The 21,165-nt window shown below is 36.6% G+C and overlaps 1 protein-coding gene across 9 annotated transcripts in view; it reads left to right on the forward strand.

Moving 5' to 3' along the window:
• Positions 1 to 723: 723 nt before the first annotated feature.
• The window catches only part of smtnb (smoothelin b), an 85,746-nt gene continuing 65,304 nt past the window's right edge, over positions 724 to 21,165 (forward strand). For 3 of the 9 annotated variants that reach the window (XM_036598873.1, XM_036598871.1, XM_036598874.1), the window contains exons 1-3: positions 725 to 1,489; positions 17,951 to 18,108; positions 19,603 to 19,681. In XM_036598873.1, the coding sequence (XP_036454766.1) occupies positions 1,439 to 1,489; positions 17,951 to 18,108; positions 19,603 to 19,681 (288 nt within the window). In that variant the 5' untranslated portion in view covers positions 725 to 1,438. Of the gene's footprint in view, positions 1,490 to 5,943; positions 6,072 to 6,266; positions 6,357 to 17,667; positions 17,730 to 17,950; positions 18,109 to 19,602; positions 19,682 to 21,165 lie in introns of those variants that run through there. The other 6 variants (XM_036598872.1, XM_036598875.1, XM_036598877.1 and 3 more) reach the window with 6 other exon arrangements.

Consider the following 21,165-nt stretch of genomic DNA (forward strand, 5'->3'; position numbering starts at 1 on the left):
AACTCGCAAACTCCACACAGAAACAACCTTGGTCGCCCGGCTGGGGAATTGAACCCTTCTTGTTGTGAGGTGACATTTTAACACCTGACTGGGCTTCTACAGGGCTGTTACCTTTTAATTTCCATCCACAAGATATGAGGGATATAAAATGGCGTTATGGTCAACACTGACATTTCCACTTAAATTTATTGCAAACAGCAATATATAGCTGATACTGGTGTAACTCTTCCAAAATAGCTGAAGGATGAAAACAGATATAGGCTGCAGTCAACTTAATGTGACCCTGTGCAGCGCTGACTTAACGTGATGCATGCTGGTTAGAAATGATGTCCGACTTTCCGGCGCTTCCTGGTCTGAGTGGCAATGACAGTTCCAATCTCCCTAATATTAGTCAGTCATCATCAAAATGATCATCAAAAATCATCAAAATGATTTTAAAGCTGTTTTCAATGTAAAATTGTTGCATAATATTGTTTTAAATAATGATTACTGAAAAAGAACAACTACTGATGATTTGGACTAATAATGCACATTTAAGGAGGGGTCCCAAAACTGGTCTAGCGAAGCCCCTGGATACAGCAACGGTTAAATGTTTAATTATGGTCGGAGTGTCCCTTTAAGCACCAACAACACAGTGGAGCTGTGCGATCTCGACTGTACGGTAGGGGGCAGTATGTGTGAGTTGTTTTCAACCCGCCAGAAATTCAAAACAGTAAGTGATTCTGTGACTTCGCCTCTCTACTGGTCGTGCAGTAAGGGCGGATTTACATTTAATTACTCACTGGCGAGGAAGAAGAAAGTCAGTCTGTCTCCGAGAACTGTAACTTATACTTAGTCTCTAATGTCCTATGTATAAGCTTCTGTTTGTTTTAGCTTTCAGTGTTTTTTTAACCAGGCTGGGTGGACTTTACTAGAAGGAAATCTGGTCTTCGATCTCCACGTTTATTTTTTTTAGTAACTTGTGGTCAGTTGGGTGCTACATTACACAGGACGTCAACAGGTGGGAACGTTTTGGACTGAACTCAGTTTTAAGGTTTTTTCCTGGAATTTCGCTGGAGCCCCAGTTAGAGAATTTCAGCCGAAAAGGCTAACTTACGTCGTGCATCGTTCCTGTTGTTTCCGCTCACAGACCACGCTTTGAAGCCAGTTTTAAAACCTTCATTGTTTAATGATAACGACTTTAGTCCATATTGATATTGTACTGTAGTTGTAGACTCCTCCTAGTCTAGGCTAGTGAGTAGCATTTACCGAGTCTGGTGGATTTTGTGTGAGTAGTAGCAGATTTGGTTTCCTCCTCCAACAGAATGAACACGTCTGTTCAATGAACAGTAACGGAATTATCCTCTGAAATTCACCACGGGCACACACCAACACCTCTCTGGTAGCGAAGACGCGGAGGAAGTTCTTCAGGATTGAGGTTTTGCTCCGAAAACTCAAAATGACCGACAAAAAATACTCAACTTTAGATGAAACGTCTCTTCGGAATTTGGTGAGTTAATCAGTCAGTTATTCTACAACGTCTAAACAGGAAACCGGTATGGTTTATGGTTTATTGCTCATCGGTTTGGACCATAAAACCTCCACAGGATTTGGGATTGTGGCTAGCACAAAACATCACTTTGCTGTAGAAGCTTGACAAATTAGCCCAAAAATGTCTGACCTGACATAAAACCACAGCCAAACTGCTGCTCAGTAACTGTACAACTTAAATTCAATAAATACCTCGTAGTCAACTTCCCTGAGCACAGGAGGCTGGTTTCTCAACGTTCATTTAAAACATGACCGCTTGACAAGTCTGTACAGTGGTCTAGGTTTTGAGCCCTCTGTTCAGAATGTGACTATTCTGAATTTCAAGTTAATTTTTGTACGGAATGCAGCTCGAGGAGCTGTTCATAAACTACAAATTACATCAAAATCCCTCAATAGCAAAATTATTGTTACATGGGTTTGTACAGAATAACTCATAAAGATTGAAAGTGCTGCCATTTGAAAAGCTGAACTTTGGCCATGCTTACACCTGACAGGTGCAAATACTGTTTGACCAGCACTAACTGCCCAATCAATCATCAGACAAGACAGAAGTGTGAAAGATAACCACACATCAGGACTTCAGTTAATATAATCGCAATTTACCAAAAAGGAAGGTTATGTGTTATGGGTAATAATCATGGCACTTTCCACTGAGCCAGCAATATATGTAGTTTTTTTTTACGTCCACCGCATTCAAAATTATTCTCAAATCCTTGAGGACTAGTCAATAAAATGCCAGTACGAATAAACATGTCAAGGTTGTAAATCAAGCTGTGCTGTGGTTTGGAATTGTAGACCGAAGACCTAAAATAATTTTTGCTTGAACATGTAAGGGCTTGTTTATGCAGTAAAGCAGTGTTTTTTGGGGTCAATATGTGCAATCAGCTGAAGTACAAGTGTAAGAGAAGATTTGTGAACCTTTTGGAATGATCAGGATTTCTACGTGAATGGCTCCTAAAATGTGATATGATTTTGATCTTTTTGATGAAGTCGCAATAACAGACAGACTTATTTTACAAGAGAAACATGTTTTACAGTGTCATACCTTTTACTGAACATATGCTTTAAGCATTTAAGTTAATGTTAAAAATTGAGTGACATCTGATTTGAAGAGATCTAATGGTGATAGTTGTTCAGATGAATTTTAGCTGCCCTGCCATATTACCAAGTGCACAGTTTTGGTTAGCAGCTTTTCATAATAGAATTCTGGTCAACCTCAGTTTGTGGAAAGGTTCTTGAAGCTGGTAAAACTGGGAAGGGTTAAGTCAGAATTTAAAGGGTGCGTCTCATTTTTAATTATGTCTCTTCATTTCCTTTTTCTCATATCTCTTCATTGCTCCTTAGCCACTTCCTCTGAGGATGCAAGGAAGAGATGCAAGAATAAGATATGAGGATGGAGAAATCAACACCAAATGAGATGTCCTGCTCTTTCTTTAATCTTGTTGCATAGCTGTGACTGGGCTTAATGATCTGCCAGAATAAAACATTTATTAAACACCTAAAATTATTGAAAACATTGTTGCACGTGTATGTGTTTATCACATGCCTTATCCTATATTTTTCTTGTATTTTATATTTCTCCTAAGGTCTACTTACAACATTTATGTGGTTTTACATACCACAAATGGTCATCATTCATTTTAAATGAACATTTTCCAACCACCTTTTATCCCTTAGAATTAAACAGCCAGTTTTTGTTACTGTGGATTTATGATTGATATATGTAAATTAACTCTGTTCTTATTGGTTGCCCTGTGTTGTACCTCATTCAAAAAGCAGTTTGGGCTGAATAACTTCAGTGTTAATGGGCAGGGTTAAACAGCTGTAGGCTTAATAGGTGGATGTATGTAAATGTGTTGGTTCTTGTGACAAAAAAAGAAGTTTGTGTGTGTTCAAAATTGGCTGTTAATGCAGAATAGGTTATATATATGGACAGGAGAGTGAACTGTATGACTAAACTAAAAATATTTACATAGTAAATCAAACTCTTTAATTAAAAAAAAAAGTGAAGGAAAGACCCCTTTTCATGATATGGGTCCTTTAACTATTGACGTTTGAGTATTGTGTATGTTATGTTTTAATACTTTTTTATGGACATGTTTTATTGAAATCCAACCCAATCAACAATTTCATTCACTTCAGCCTTTCTCAGTACCATTCCATTAACTGCAGTAAAAATTTAGTAGAAATTCAGCACTGTTGCTACTCTCCCTAAGACACATGGGCTTCATACAAAATCAAGCACATGTTCAACCTGTAGGGTCCTCACACAAAGGGTACAGAACAAGAAGGTGAGGTCTGAGGTCATTTATTTCACTTAATAATATCTGTGTTTGAGCCTACTATAACTTAAACAGCTGATCAAAAGTGATGTTGGAGGGTAGCATGGAAAAAAACACTGTTTTTCAAAAAATGCCCATCTTAAATTTACCAAAGACCACACTAAATGTTCCACAGACCTGCTGAAGCGATATTAATTAGCAAAACACTCATAAGAGGTTAGTTTAATCCCAGAGTGAGGAACCTTATTATCTCTCAATCACTGGAAAAAGAACAAATTGACACTGAAACATTGTTTGGAAATAGAGAATTATTTTGCCAGAAAACAGGCCCTAATAGAACTGTTTGGCAACTATATTTCGTTAATATAAGTTGTTCTATAAAAAAGGACCTCTTGATATAAATAAAGTGGGTTTGCTTTTATGCGGAAGGGTTTGGATGGTTTAAAATTATTGAGGGATGAATGCATGAAGTTTAACCATGGTACTCTCTTGCAGAAATTCAGAACTTCTGTCTGTGCTCTAAAACTCAAGGTGTCATACAGCGTGACCGATTCCAAGCAGGAGTAAATCAGCAACAGAACAGTTCAAAGAGAAGAAACTGTGTGTTTTAGAATCACTAAGTCAGAGTCCTGACTTCAGTCTGATTGAAATGCTATGGCATGAAGCAGGCCATTCAAGCAAGACATCCCAAAAACAAACATGAACTGCTAGTTTTATATAGAGGAAAATACCTCCTAATGGGCCAAAATACCTCCTAACCGCTGCGGAAGACTGATCTGTAGCATTTGGTTGCGGCTGTTGCCAATAAAAGAAATTGCACTGCTTACTACATATAAGAATTGACATACTTTTGTGATGTGCATGATTATTTAAAGCATTTGTTCTATAAAGATAATGCATTGGAAAACGTTTCTTAAAGTATTTAAACATTTATATATTTTTTAGAGCTGTTTAGAAGTCATACAGAAATCCAGACAAAGAAGTGTATAAAAACGCAGGCTTTATAATTTTTTTTTTTATGTTGTACTTTTTCCAATTCTGAGCTTGCGCTAGGAAGAAACATGGGACTGACAAAATTAGCCAGCCCAACCGAAGTCCACCACTTTTAGAATAGAGTGGCTTCATGTTATGTTATGACATAAATGTGTTTTTTATTAAAAATAGTGGACTAAACAAGAGGACAGTGGCAGTCAAAATAGGTTCTATTTTGTTCTGATCAGTTAGCTCATCTACACAGAACTGAGCATGTAGTGTTTTATTAATTTATTTACACTCAAAAGGCTAATACAATGTAATGTAATGACATCAAAGTGAGCATGTAAATTTATGTTCTTCTTGTATATTTGTTCATTAAAATTGCCAGAAATACATTTATAGTCAGGGTTTGGCCATAAATTGAAATTTTCACCCAATGCTAATGAATGGCTAATAAGTAGTTAACCAACAAGCCTAAAATCAAGGAGGCGACCCAATAAAAATGTGGTCGATTATACTTATTAATTAGCTACATAATGAATTAGCTACAGTAGCCTTGTTTCTAATTAATTTGCTACACTAACCTTGTAACTCTGTTATCCTTATAACTACAGAAGCAAATTTCAGGAAACAAACTTATCTACGTTTGGGGAAAGGGGCAAATTATGTAAATTTATTTTTTGTCCAAACCATTGGGCAATATTTTAGTTTCTTTTTTAGTCACAGTTGTCTCTTTTAAGTAGGGATGCTAATTTTGGCAAATTCTTAGACTGGTAACCGACTGTCATTAGCTGTTAAGAAATAGTTAACCAACAAGCCTAAAGTCAAGGAGGCAACCCATTTTGATCAATTCTAAAATGTCAAGAAAAATTAGATGCAAAAAAATGTACTATCTGGGCCTTTCAAAAGTTAACGAAATGCATAAATGCCGTGACTTAGCCTAGCTTGCAGTTCAGCACATTTAAACAATATTAAACAGACGTCTCTGAAAGCCATTGGCATTCACCGTGTCCTTCTCAATCACTTTGCACACCCATGTGTGGTTTCACCCATTCGTGCATCACGCTTTGAACAAAATAGCCGGTGGCTATTACTTGTGGCTCTTTGTTTTTTTTTTTTTTTACGTTGGTTAACTATTAATCTGTTAATCAGTTAATCATTCACATCCTCACTCTAAAGTCCTGTTGAACAATGCTCAATTGAGAGTGAAGTCGTACGTTTACTAGGAGCAGTGTCATTCAAAGCAGTTTTGAACTTGTACAGACCTCTTTTTCTTATACCCAGGTGAGTCGTCTTGGCTGTTTTTCAGATGTTATTGGAAGTTATTGGTCTAGATGGCTCATTCAGGCTTTTTTACACCATGAAAACAGATGTGTGTTCTTATGAGTCAGGGTGTGTTAAGTGACAGCTCTGTACCTGACAACTGTACCTGTAACTGATTTGCTAATTATGATGTGTTATCTGTACCCCCACCTGTAGACACACGCTGTTTTGATTTCTCACTGCTGACTGTCGTCATTCTGGGAAAATCTGTCATCATCTGGTTAAGATATGAGCGCTCACAGAAAGGTTCTTCACACAAATATAGAAAACCCCTGTTTTTGCTTTTGAATGCCTTTTCCTTGACAGTAAAAAAACTCAGGAAAAAGATGTGTTTTTCGTAATTTTAATATTCATCGCAATCATTGTTTATTTTTTAAGCTTCGTAAAATCATTCATTTGTTAATAGCAGTGTTAGGGTAACCTTGTTTTTATTGTTGTATTTATGTGTACTTATTTGCTTCCTTCTTATGTAAGCCTTTCTGCTGTTCCCTGTATGTACAGTACAGTGTACTTTTTCATCTAATGTTTGTTAGACCCACTAGATAAAGTTATACAAATATCTTGTTTATGTTTAAGAACTCGTTAAGTAGTATTCCATACCTTCTGATTTCATTAGTATATAAATACACATAAATATGGGGTGATACACATGCTAAACTCTATTATAATTCTCTCTGGTGTATATCTCATTTTGAAGAAAGTGTGTCATGATTTTGGAATGCAGTTTGCATGATGCTAATAGATATGGTGTAAGCTTCCATTATTTATTGGCTACATTAAAAGCCTGAGTTTGTTCCATTTTTCTACAACCCCAATTCCAAAAATTTGGAACTGTATATGAAATGGCATTATAACAAAAAGTGGTGATTTAGTAATTCTATTTGAGTTTTAATTCTTATTTGGGATTTGTTCTTAGGCAAGAACAGAACCTACACACACTCGAGCACAAAGGTGCAAACAATTCTGTGGTTTAAGAACACGTCATAAATCTGACATAGACTTTTTCGGAAGACCTTTCCCAAGAACAAATTGTAGAAAAAAAATATTGGTGAATATTGGTGAATGAGGCCCACTGTTCTTAAACGGTTGCATTATTTGCTGATGCTTTATTTGCAAAGTAGCTTCGATCCTCCTTGCATATAAAGGTCTAGACTACTCCTAATTACTTGCCTTTATATTCACGCAAGATTGCATCACCAGTTTAAAAAAATATGTATATTTTACACTATTCCTAGTCATCAGTTACCCCTGTCACAACTTTTTTTGGAACAAGTTGCAGGCATCAATTTCAGAATGGGTGTAAAGAGCAATGAAGTTGATAAGGTAAATCAATAATTATTTTGTATAAGTGAATATACAACTCCCTGCTTTCTGTTTGCCATTTCACATATCACCCCAGCTTTATTTGGACCTGGATTTGTAGTTAAGCCACAAACACGTGCACCTAGGGTTTACTCTGTGCATCAGTGGTAGTTTGGACAGATTCCTTGGTCAGATTTTGAAGATTTGTAATTTGTAGCCATGAGTAGTTGAGATGTTTGCTATAAAAGAGGGACTCTTTGTGGTGTTGCTGGGTTGGTTTGCTTCCAAAGGCATTGGGAACCTTGTTTGGAAATAGGGCATCAAGTGCCTGGAGATTTTAGAGCAAACTGCCTGGTTCAGATGGGAATCTAAAATTGTCTCAGTGCTGGATCTTGCTTTACTTCAGTGATCCAGAATATTACTTCAGGTCCATGAAGAAATGAATCACTGACCTTGAAAGCTTTTGCAGTGGTCTCTCTGTTGTCCTAACTTAAAACCCATTGAAAACTTGTCAGGCAAGTTGAAGAGTCTGCGAGAGAAGACTTAAGACTCTAAGGAATCTGTGCATTTTCTGCATGTAGGAATTGTCTCTCGCTTATAGGAGATACACAGTGCTGTTAAGTTGGCAATGAGAGTGGGTACATCTTACTAATTTATTTTACTTGTCCACAGGTAAGACCCTCTGAAATCTTGATCTTAATATCAGGGGTCCCTGTTGAACCTACACACATAAAGCAAAAAATAAATAAAAAGTATAGTAATAATATATATATATATATATACACACATCTTTCATAATTAAAATAAAAATGATATAACTGATGAATCATGGTAGCTTTAAATATAGTATGAAGACACTGAGTCAATTAGACCTTTAAAAAATACTTTTCCAATTGAAGTATCTAGTATAAAATATTCTACATATAAGATGCATTAAAAGCAAGAGTTCCCCCTATTCTGATTTCACACTTGGCTCCACAATAGATATTATTAAAGAAGAAGAAAAGTGAAAAAGATTTTGGTATAGCATGATTGCCCCCCCCCCATAGCTCACGGTGCTGCTTACTCTGCATGGAACTGCATGTTGTAAATAAATTATAGTATAAAAAAAAGAGATGAAACACCCAAGCCAGATCTACACATACAGACATGATAAATAAGGAGTTTGATCTTTTTCTTTTGCATACATTCTAGAATATAATACAAAGCTGGGACAGTATGTGAAATGTTGATAAAACACAAAACGCTAATTTGTAAATTCACTTTGACAAAAATAGTACAAAGACAAGATATGTGCCATTTTACTTAATCAACCTAATTGTTGTAAATATGTGCTCATTTTGAAATTAATGCTTGCAGCATGCTTCAAAAAGAGTTAAGACAATTTACGAATAGAAATGTTGTGACATGTTTGAAGAACATTTTAAACTGCTGAATAATCCAACAGTTGAAGACTCATGTTCCACAATGAGCAATTACAAGGAATTTAGGTGTTTCACCCTGTACAGTGCATATAGTCATCAAAAGATTCAGGGAATCCAGAGAAATCTCTAATAGGAAAGGCCAAAAACCACAACTGAATCCCTGTGAACTTCATCCTTCAGAAGGCTGCTTTAAAAACCGGCATGTCTCTGTGATGCATGTCACCACTTGGGTCAGGGAATTTTTTTGACAAACCGCTGTTGATACACACAATACTGCCTTATTGGTTCTGTGAAGCAGGAAAAAAGTTAATGAAACCCACCTGTCAAGCAGGAGCAACCTCCTCATCCCTTTTCATGCCTTTCAATTCTCCGCTAAAGTCAGCTTCTTTCTCGCCAGTTTGAATTTTCCAGTTTCTCCAGGATGGAACTGCTGCACAATTTAAGGTGGAACGGGAGAATGCTAGTAGGAAGCCAACTTCAGCGTCATCAACTTTCGGAAGTCTCTCCACCATTGTAACGGCCTTGCCTAATATAAGAACTTCTTTCTCAATTTTTGTTTCAGATTTTCTCCTTGTCTGCTGTTTCTCGGCCATGTCTCCTTCTTGCTTCTTGGCCATGCATGCAGCACGTGGCCCCTCCCATTCCCAATGTCTCATGCATAAACGCCCCCCTTATTGCTGAATGGCTGGAATAGTGTAGTGTGTCTTGGCCAGAGACTCTTTGTTTATTACCCATTCCCAGGCCAGGGCTGTGTATGAACGCAGAATTTTTTTCAAATGTGCACATAGAACAGAGAGCTAGCTGACCATGAGGAGATATTCTCTGAATTTGACAAAGTGTTTTGAACTGAAATCATATACTGCGCCTTTAACACATGCTGCCTTCTATACAACGTCTTTTTCAGAGATGTCCATGCTTATGTTAGCATTTTGCATTTTGCATGTGTTACAACAGCATGGCTGTGTAATCAAAGAGTGTGGGTGCTAGTCTGGCCTGCCTGATCTCTGTGTGTGAGACATTGTGAAACTGAAAATATGTTAATGAAGGCAATAACAGAATAATAGCAAAAAAATCTGCTTTTTAAACTAGATCAATTGGTGTCTCTAGAAGTGTTGTTAAAGGGAAAGGCAGTGTAACAGTGGTAAACTCCTGCCCCCCCAATTTGGAATGAGCATATATTTATAAAAAAAAGAAAAACAATAAAGTTCATAATGTAAAGCATCAAGGAACGTTGTTCTTGTACTCCTTTCAATTCAATGCGCTGCTTTCTGTTTTTATTAGCATTTCACATACTGTCCCAATTTATACTGACCCAATCTGTCACTTGCATCTTAAGAGGTGATATAAAGGGCTCTCATTGTTTTCATTAATGCCTCAGCTGGAAGTTAAGAGATCACTATCTGCTGCAGTGCATACTTTGGCTGGACTAGATAAACTCTCTAAAAAAAAAATTTTATTTTAGTCTCCTGACTCTCAGAGAAAGTAGCTACAGTAATCTTAATCCCTTTTCATTAATCAGGCGTCTAAATTAGATTATCAAGTTGAACCTCTTGTATTTCCAGGGCTTTGCATCATTTAGAAATAAGCAGGTTGAGAAAAATAGAGGAACAAATCAGAGCATCTGTAAATGGCATATACTGTAATTCCAATAGCCAACTAAATATGTTAACAGTAGAGTCCACAGCTTGTCTACACTTGGATGTTGCTATACCTCTCCTTGCTGCAGTGCTATGGCTCCAGCTTGCTTTGCATTATGAATTGCTACAGTGTGCAAAACCGTGGTTGCTTAGCTCGAAACATTTGCATTCTCATACTTGTGTGAAGCACATTTCTGTCTTAAATATGCATAGACAACAAATTGATTAATAACATTAAAAACAACAATAAAAGTTTCATCTCCTTTCTTTGTAAAACGTTTTCATCTGTGTTTATGCCTTTTGGTAGATATCATTGCTTTCCGGAATCTTTTCGGTTCAAGGCTTTGAAAGGGAAAGAGGATTCTAGAAATATTGCTTTTTTTTTCCTTCTTAATTCCAAGTCTTTTCTCACTTGCTTCACTGTGTTTGACTTTTTCCAAACTTTTAATCCCCTGAGGTTATAAATGTCACAGTCTCACATGGGTTACCAGCACTGTGAAGTTTCCATCAGTTTTCAGCTCACTTAGGTTTATTTTTAGTTGTTTGTGTTGTTTTTTTAATTTCCTTCCGTCAGCAAACTTCATGTGAGTATAGACCTTCATTTTTGCTAGACTTTCTCAGTTAACCGTCTAACATACGTTTAATTCTGTCTCAACGTATTAAAGCAAGAAGCCCTTTTGATTAGTGTTAGTAACATCTCAGAACTTGGAGCTTGAGGCTTAAGCAGGAAGGCTTCTTCCATGGTATCAATTACTCCAGCTGTAAATGAGGTGGGAAAACTTGTTTAGTGATCTGCTGCATATGCTTGTAAAGGGATCATATCATAGAAAACAAACATATGGTGAAACCTTAAACAGTCGTGCCACTTGGGAGCCCAGTATGGGGCACTCTCTGTTTAACTGTGTGACCCCAATACAGGCTGAACTGGTGAATTTCATCACAAACCACCATCATGGTTAGAATAACAAAAACATGTAAAATATTTTGTTTACCTAACCACTAGCATGAGAATAACTTGTTGTAAAATAAGAAAAATAAGAGGTAATTAACAGAAACCCGCAAAGAATTCTGGGGAGCTCCACCCCCAGGGTTTTATTTTTTAGATTATTGAAGAGTTTTTGCTGTTTTAGTTTAAGAAGTGTGACATTTTGTAACTGACAGTCATATCTGTTTGGGAAGCACAAGAGAATATGAAATTTAAAGTCCAATATAAGAATATCAAATTATAATGACTGATATGAATAACTTGCTGGTTATTGGAATTTTTGGCCATTGTCTTTTCATATTGGCCAGCCTCTATCATAAATATTTATGTAAATACTGTTAATTTTAAAAGGTACAAGTTTATGCTTGTGATGTCACAACCACAAGCATTTGCCACCTACAGCATTGTAGCCCACCCTTTCACACTTTATTGATTAGTGTTTTATTTCGGGCTGTAGCAGAGTTGTGTTTGTGGCTGTTGGGAAGCAAAAGTATCAGTGCAGCATTCCAAAAGATCCAGACATTTGCAAGGAGTGGCTGAAGTTTATTTTTTCTGACATCCCTAAGGATTTCAGTGATTTCAGCGTGCACTGCTTTGACAATGCAGGCCAGCATAGTAGCAAATAGTGGCAGAAGTTACAGCAGCTAGATAGATATATGTTCTCTTTAGCTAACATTTAAGTCAAGAGTACCAGTATTTTTGATTTACAAAAATGTGACTTTTGTAAACATTTTTGTAAGTTTATTTTATTTTCTGAGGCATATATGGAGCTTTTAGCAGATTTTTTGATCACATTCTAAGGCTCCAAAAAATCTCTTATTTTTCTTGGTTTTCTTGGAAAGCAGTTAAAATGTCAGAAATCTCATTGTGAGTGTTAATCTCGGCACATCTTATTTGCATCTTTGGTCTAAATCTTTCTTCAAAGTGGTTGGGTGTCAGGGACAAAACTGAAAAATTGTTTTCCCACATAAAAGCTGACAATTTATAAGAAAGAAGTGAAAGCCCAGACCAACAAAAAACCCTAGGTTCTGCTTTGTTCATGTGTTGAAGTCAATTTGCACCAGAAATCTAGGTTGTTTCAGGGCTCTTTAGATCAGGGCTGCCCAAGTGTGGCCCATTTGAGAATGTTTCATTTGGCCCTCCAGAAAGTTTCCCTAACAGCACCCCCTTATCCAGTGAGAGGACATGGTTTTAAATTATGTCTGTATTATTTACTTAACTTATTAAAATCTTATTTTCCTCTATTTTAGTGACAAACTATAATATAAAATTTTTAAATAAAAAATTATAAAAATATAAAATACATTTTTTTAAGTGAACTTGTTTTGTCTATTTAACCCATGGCCCACCACAAACGTTGCACCCTGACATTTTGGTCCACCACAAACATTGCACCCACAAAAGAAAAGTTTGGGCACCTCTGCTTTAGAGGGATGTACCTTCTTCCCCCATGGAAAAAATCCAGAGAAGTAAGAAAAAGTTGGGCATAACCTGGGCAAAGTGGAGCCATCTGAGAAAGACATCTGACTATAACAAAAAAAAAAAATATATTTTGGTTTCCTTAAATGACCTTCTACATGATAGGTTGTTTGCGATATTCCTAAAGGTCAAATCGGTCTAGATCATTGCTTTATCTCTGGCAGTGGCTGTCAGTAATACCATCATTAAATTCATCTCTTCTACATGAGCTGCCTTATTTTGCCCGTCATATAAACACCAAGGCCAGAGTGATTGTGCCCTATGTCCTTATAAGGACAAAATCATGTTGGGGGAGCTGTAGGCTCACTGAGTCACTGTGGTGATTTGTTGCTTGACCTCACATGTGCGCTCTGACCACACACACTTGTTCTCTCTCCTTTTAATAATATGAAAGGTGAAAAATTACACTACTTCTATAGTCTAATGAATCCTAATTACAGTCAACATTCTTGTGACAACTGCATATTAATCATATCTGCAATTGCATTTTTTTACCAAGACCTATGTGATTTTAATCATGAATATTTAGTTTGTGTCAGTGCTGAAGAGCATAAAAACATTTTCTGGGTGGTGTGCAAAAGAAGGGAAGAATGAGTACTTTCATTATTTTCATTATGCCCATTGCATGGCTTCTAGCCATTAACAAGTCATGAATAATGCTTCCTTTTCTGAATAAGTTCTTGTGCAGAATGCTCCTCTAGAAACAATGGCCGCCTTTTAGTATTATTTTGTAGTGTGAAGTCAGTTTGGAGGAATTTGGTCAACAGACCTTAACACTAAGAAGCTGAACAAAAGCAAACTAGTAGCAATACAGTGGTCATTTGTCCTGGTGATGCTGAGATGGAAAAGAGAAAACTGCTCAAAGTGAAAAAGAATACTCTCAAATGTGTGCTCAGCAGGGTGAACAGTTTAACAATGTTGTTTTTTGAGTATATGATGAGTATATGTCCTAAAAATGCCATTAAGTATTGTGATTGTATATTTTTGTTAAATCTCCCTCTCTCAGTGCTCAGTTTACATTCCTCAAGCCAGAGTAGATATTGCTTTTTGAGCTAGCTTGCCATTTACTGACATGTTGCAGTTCTGGACAAACTGAGAGCAAGGATGTACTTAGATCAGTGATGTACTCCTGAAATAAGAAAAACAGTTCACTTTTGTTCTATTAACCTCCTGTTTTTAAGTAACGCTGTTCCATACAGAAGCAGTCATCGACACCAAAAGAGAGTGACCCCATCTTTTGATCCTAATCTCTGTTCATTAATCAGGCTTAATAGAAGATTATCCTGATGAACTCGCTGTCTTTCATGGGCTTTGCATCATTTAGGAATAGGCAGGTTGAGACAAATGTGACCATCTAGATTAATACATAGAATCTACATCTACAGATGGTAGGTTTTAATTTGTTAGGTACATTAACGCATTGGAATGACACTGTTCATTTAAGACCACGCCGAAATGAATAGTAACAAATGTGTTAATGACAGCAAAACAATTTCCTTAGAGTGACTCATGACCAAGAAGGCAGAAGCTTTTGTGTTGGTGGAGAGACAATGACATGGTGACTGACATGCTGACAAAAAAGCAGCCGTCTTATAGAACACACTTCACATGATTTGCTTGCTCATTAAGGATGAACCTTTACACCATTGATGCTAGTTTCAAAACTAGGGCTGCAACTAATGATTTACTTCTGTAGTTGATCAGTCCTTTAATCGACTAATTTAACCATTATGGCTTTAGCTGTTTTCATTCATTGTATCCCATCACAACATAGCCATCAAACATTTTACATCTCTATGATTAAGTGATTTCTTATTGTCTGGTGCAACAACATAATAGGCAGCGTATCGCCCCAGTACTTCATATGGTGTATTTAAATTGACCTTTCCTGTAGTGTACTGCAATTGACAAAATTCTGAGAAAGTTCCACCTCTCTTATTGTTGCTTTGTTCATTAAACTTTCTGTACCACATAGTATCTGTAGCACTTGTACTAACAGGCTATGCTGTAAACATGTTGCAGATTTTTAACTTAAAGTAAGTAACCTAGTTGACTTAATTTTGAGTTCATTGAACTTCTAAAGTTAACAGAATAATTTGGGTTTTAAATTTAACAGATTACTTGCTTTTTTCAGTTTTAAAAAAAGTTTCTCTTTTTTTACAGTGTAAAATCAACAGAATATTGAAAAGCAGCCAGAGAAATGTATTTAAACATCATTTTTCATTCTAAATAAACTGGTGTTACAAAATGTTCAGTGCGGATATACATGTTTGGGAACATTTTAAATTGGCCAACATGCAAAATATGCATGCAAGCCAATTTAAAATGAATAACAAATATATTCTGGAAACCATATTTTACATTAATCAAGGACATAGATGCGTTTAAGGCTTTTTAATGAAAGAGGTACGAAACTGTAAAACTAGAAAAACTAGAAGAAAATAGCATTATACTGAAATGTAAAAAAAATCAATGTAAGTCATCGGTTAAAGTGTAAAAAATTTATGCTTAAAGTAGGTTATTAACAAAGATTAATATCACTTGCATTGACTGTGAGTGAGCTACATGTTCCCAATATGAGGCCTAGTCGAATTTGCTAAAACCAATTCCACTACATCAACACAAATATAGGGGTACATCAACACTAGGGGTTGTCAGAGCTAATTTTAAACATGGTTCAGAATATAGTCAGAGCAATGATAGATGCTGAAGAGGACTTGTTTCCTTTTACACAAGGTCTTTAGTAAACTAATCAAACAGTACAAACATTATTGTGTATGAGTGTTTTAATATTTATGTTTACCCATAATGTTTTAATCATAAATGTGAGTGCTGTACAGTTCTGTTTAACCAGTAGAATTTTTCAAAAATACAGTAAAAAAGTACACTAAAGTTTAGATTATGGCAGAACCAACATAAATCTGCCTGTTAATAGTTATGATATTGAGCTGTTTGATCTTCGCATAATTGAATCCAAAACTTGTTCAGCTTCAGGAATGAAACAATTTACTGCCAGTGCTGTTCTCAGTGCTGGTTTATTTTGAGGAGTTCTGTCAAAGTTTTTCTTTGCTTGATTCAGGAGGGAATGTTTAGAGATGTGATGGATGAGAGGCATTTCGGGTCTATTTGTTAAAACCACTGTTACTGATTAAAACTAGGAATCTAGGTGTTTCCCTTCAATATAAAGTGGGCGAAAAGTGGGCGAAAAGTGGACACACCCACGCTCAAATGACTGGGCTTTTAATATATAGTCAATTATGAATTCTAAGGATTGTGATATTTAAGACTTACTTTATCAAAAGTAAAATCTTGGCCTCAGGATCAAAAATTAAATTGACACTGAAAATGTGTGTCGTTATACCACTTGTCTTGTCTGCAAACTTGTCTGTATCATTTAACTATTGTAGAGCAGTATAGAGAGCTTTTGTATTAGAGTAAATTGAGCATTAATACATCATCAGTGAAGAATTCACCTTATTGACTAATCACTGCTGCCCTTCTTATAACACACAAACTATCCTATATGACTCTTTAATTAATGTCATTCTGGGCCTTTGCACATGATGCTCATTCTCAAGCAGTCATTTTCCGTAAAAGGTGGTTTACTCCACCACTCCTTCTCCCTTATCTTGTAAATGTTTTCTAAACTTAATGGCAAAGACAAACTGAATGGTGACTCTTAGTATGTCTGTGTTGAACAGCGCTTTCACACTTACTGTATCACAAGGAAACAAGCTACAGCTTGAGCAGCCTTATCAGTGTTTACAAACGAAGGCAGAAGGCAGCTCTGTGCGTGTATCTTGCTGGCATTGTGCCCAAGAATGACTTGGCACTCAATTAGATTGTCATATTTTAGACACCCAGCTGGAGAGTTTGTATTGTCAAGTTGTTACTACATGATCAGGCTTTTTACAACAAAGTAACCCTAAAAGCTAACTAAAAGCTACTGTTGCTTCAGCATACTTTTGCCAGTTTATGCAAAACTGAATGTCGCATCAAGCTAGAATTGGCTTTGGCTAGTTATTTTACTTGGGAAAATGAACATGGTCAATGAGGTGTAATCATCAATAGGACTACAACTATAGAAGTGCATATTTAAAATATAACAAAAAAAAAAAAACATAAAATATTGGAATAAAAAGTCCAATCAAAAAGAACAACTTATACTCTCTTTTTAATGAAATATGCAGTCAGTATTCTTTAAATGCTGATGATATTGATGACATTCATTGAAAAGCATATTGTGTATCACAATAATAAAATTTATCATGATAATGATAAAATACTGTCATATTACCCTCTAACTGGAATAGACAAACAAAACTGTTACCTTGAGTCTCACTCCAGTGTAAGATTAACATATTACTTGACTTACCACTGAAATCTGTTGAAAGTATAAAAAAAAGTAGAAAGTTGAACATATAATACAGCAGATGTCTTGAATGATGTCGTACCTCAATTTTCAGTTTATTATTATGAATTGGTTTTACAGTTGTAAAATGCTTGCTTAGTGGGTGATGCACTGGGAGATTTTGAATGACTAACCTAACTCAACACCAAACTGGCTGTTAAGCTTTTCTTAGTTTGCTGTTAGCTGTTCCATTAGTAGTAAATATGGAAACGCATGAAATTTAGATATTTAGGGGGATTTTTTTCACATAAACTGGACATAATTTTTTCATAAACTGAATGTAATTTATCTATTTGTTCACATTTGTTATTCTTTAAGCAAACCTTTGCAGAAATCCTGTGATGCTTCTGCATTTGGAGCAGTCTCTGCATGTCAGTAAAGGTTTGTGGATTAGCTAGTTGATTGTGGGAATTAACAACTTGTTTTGCAACTTGTAAGAGTTAAAAACTTTTCATTCACTGTTGGGTTATTTTAGGGTACAGAATGTCCGTATATGCTTTTGTGCTTTTTTTGTACATAATGTCTGTATGTAATTCCAAGCCTTGTTTGTAAGGACTGTAGTATAACTATTAATATTTCTGTTACACTTCTTGGGTTTTCAGCTCGATGGCACTGTGGATATGGCAGAGCGTCGTCTCATACGGACAGCAATTCGGGAGCTGCGACGACGTGAGATTGAAGATATAGAAGCTGCACTGACCAATAAGCGCTTCAGACGTGCTCAAGAACACAGACATGAGGATAAGGAAAATCAGCTTCGGTATGACAAATGATCAAATCAGTTATGAATTTAATGTTAAGTGTCAATTACATATACACCGATCAGGTATAACATTATGACCATCTCCTTGTTTCTATGCTTATTGTCCATTTTATCAGCTCCTCTTCCTATATAGGTGCACTTTGTAGTTCTACAATTACAGATTGTAGTCCATCTGTTTCTCTGCATATTTTGTTAGCCCCCTTTAACCCTGGTGGTGGATCATTCTCAGCATTGCAGTAACACTGACATGGTGGTGGTGTGTTAATGTGTGTTGTGCTGGTCTGAGTGGATCAGACACAGCAGTGCTGCTGGAGTTTTTAAACACCTCAGTGTCACTGCTGAACTGAGAATAGTCCACCAACCAAAAATATCCAGGCAACAGCGTCCTGTGGGCAGCGTCCTGTGACCACTGACTAGAGGATGACCAACACAAACTGTGCAGCAGCAGATGAGCTATCATCTCTGACTTTACATCTACAAGGTGGACTGACGAGGTAGGAGTGTCTAATAGAGTGGACAGTGAGTGGACACAGTGTTTAAAAACTCCAGCAGCACTGATGTGTCTGATCCACTCGTACCAGCACAACACACACTAACACACCACCACCACGTCAGTGTTACTGCAATGCTGAGAATGATCCGAAACCCAAATAGTACCTGCTCTGTGAGGGTCCATGGGGGTCTTGACCACTGAAAAACAGGGTAAAAGAGGGCTAACAAAGTATGCAGAGAAACAGATGGACTACAGTCTGTAATTGTAGAACTACAAAGTGCCTCTATATAGTAAGTGGAGCTGATCAAATGGACAATGAGCGTGGAAACGTCAAGTGGGGTCATAATGGGGGTTATGGGGTTATGTCTGATCGGTGTGTATATCTGTGTATATATATATATATATGTGTATAATCGCTATTGTGATACATTATGTCACAAAACATTATGCTTTTTTGAACATATCATGTATATTGTCAGTACTTGTTGAACACTGACCATCTGCATTTTTCATTATAAAGAGAGCAAAATTAAATCCTGTTTAACTGGTGTAGCGCTGTAACCGCCAAGTCTTCTATCTCTGGCCCATATTGCAAGTGAATTTAGCTCAAGAATCATTTTAGTTTTATAAAAAATAGAAATTTTTGATTTCCAAGAATGCCTTTCATTGTTGTAGGGTACAGTTTGTTAGTCCTCTGCTTATAAGAATGCAGTTGATCCCAGTGCAGTGAGTCTATCATTTTCTCCCACACATCTCCAAGCATAGGGAGACTTTCTCTCCGTCCTCCAGAGTCACATTTTCCATTTTGAATCATTTTCTTAGACGGGAGTTTTTTTTTTTTTGCCAAGAAAAACTTTGTGGTATGTGACCTTGCAGCTGCTGAGCGCAGCAGAACTTGTCACTCACAACACTAGCCTGTTGTAGTTGAATGGCACATGCCAAATTTGCATGTGTGTCTGTGTAAATGTGTGTAAATGTGAGCGTATTTGTATTCACAGGCCTGAATTGGCAGCATCCTTGGATCTGCTTTCTAGAAAGCTTCAGGACATTCAGGATATTGAAGAGCTTTCTGCAATGGTAAGTGTCCGTACAATGAAAATAGCTGGTACCATAAATGTCAAAGGTACAGTGACCTGTTTGAGGCAAAGAGAGAAACAGAAAGATAAGGACTACGAGTATTGCCCATGGTGTCCTTTTAAATGAATTATTTCCCTCTCATAGCTCTGTTAACCAAACAGAAAAATGAAGGATGCTAAATTTTTTTTCAGTTGAAACTACATTTATGTCTATAAGGAAAAATGAAAGATATTTTATTATGATTTAAATTTGAGGAAACTAAATCAAGCAACAAAATGTTGATGTTCTCAGAACAATGGACAGGCCATCCCAGAGCCCAGAACTCATTATCATTTAATGTGTTTGAGTTCACTCAGATTGTGAAGAGCAGAAAAATGCAACCAAATTCTAAGGCTAAACTTTAAATTGGTAAAAAAAAATGTCCCTGTAGATTTCTTTGAAAAACTGAAAGCAAAGTCTTTCAAAAAGAATGGGAGCTGTAATATAGGCAATGGATGGACACACTAAATACTGAAAAATATATTTGTACAACCCCATTTCCAAACGCTATATTTAATTGAAAATAGTACAAAGACAACATATCAAATGTTGAAACTGAGAAATTTTATTGTTTTTTGAAAAATATATGCCCATTTTGAATTTGGTGCCAACAACATGTTCCAAAAAAGTTGGGGCGGGGGCAACAAAAGGCTGGTAAAGTTGTGTAATGCTAAAAAAACACCTAGTCGTTGATTGGCAACAGGTCAGTAACATGATTGGGTATAAAAAAGCATCCCAGAGAGGCTGAGTCTTTCAGAAGTAAAGATGAGGAGGAGTTCACTCTGTGAAAGACTAAGTGCAAAAATATCATTAATAGATTCAGAGAATCTGGAGAAATCTCTATATACCAGGGACAAAGCCAAAAACCAGCATTGGCTTGCCTTGATCTTTGGGCCCTCAGGAGGCATTAAAAACAGACATGATTCTCTAGTGTAAATCATTGCATGGGCTCAGAAACACTTCTGAAACCCAACTGTCTGTGAAAACAGTTCATTACTGCATCTACAAATGTGAGTTAAAACTCCAAAACACAAAGAAGAAACCATATATAAACAGGAACCAGAAACGCTGCCACCTTCCCTGGGCCTGAGCTCCTTTTAAAATGGATTTATGCGAAGTAGAAAAGTGTCCTGTGGTCCAACAAATCAAAATTTGAAATTTTTTTTGGAAATCGTAGATACTGTGTCCTCCGGGTTAAAGACCACTCAGCTTTTTATAAGTGTACAGTTCAAAAGCCAGTATTCATGATGGTGTAGGGGTGCATTTGTGCACATGGCTTGGGTGACGTACGCATCTGTGAAGGCACCATTAATGCTGAACAATATATACATGTTTTGGCAACATCTGCTGCCATCCAGACGATGTCTTTTTCAGGGAAGGCCTTGCTTATTTCAGCAAGACAATGCTAAACCACATTCTGCATGTAATATAACATCGTTGCTCTG

Source organism: Colossoma macropomum, unplaced genomic scaffold (assembly GCF_904425465.1).
Source record: "Colossoma macropomum unplaced genomic scaffold, Colossoma_macropomum, whole genome shotgun sequence".
Classification (NCBI taxonomy): domain Eukaryota; kingdom Metazoa; phylum Chordata; class Actinopteri; order Characiformes; family Serrasalmidae; genus Colossoma; species Colossoma macropomum.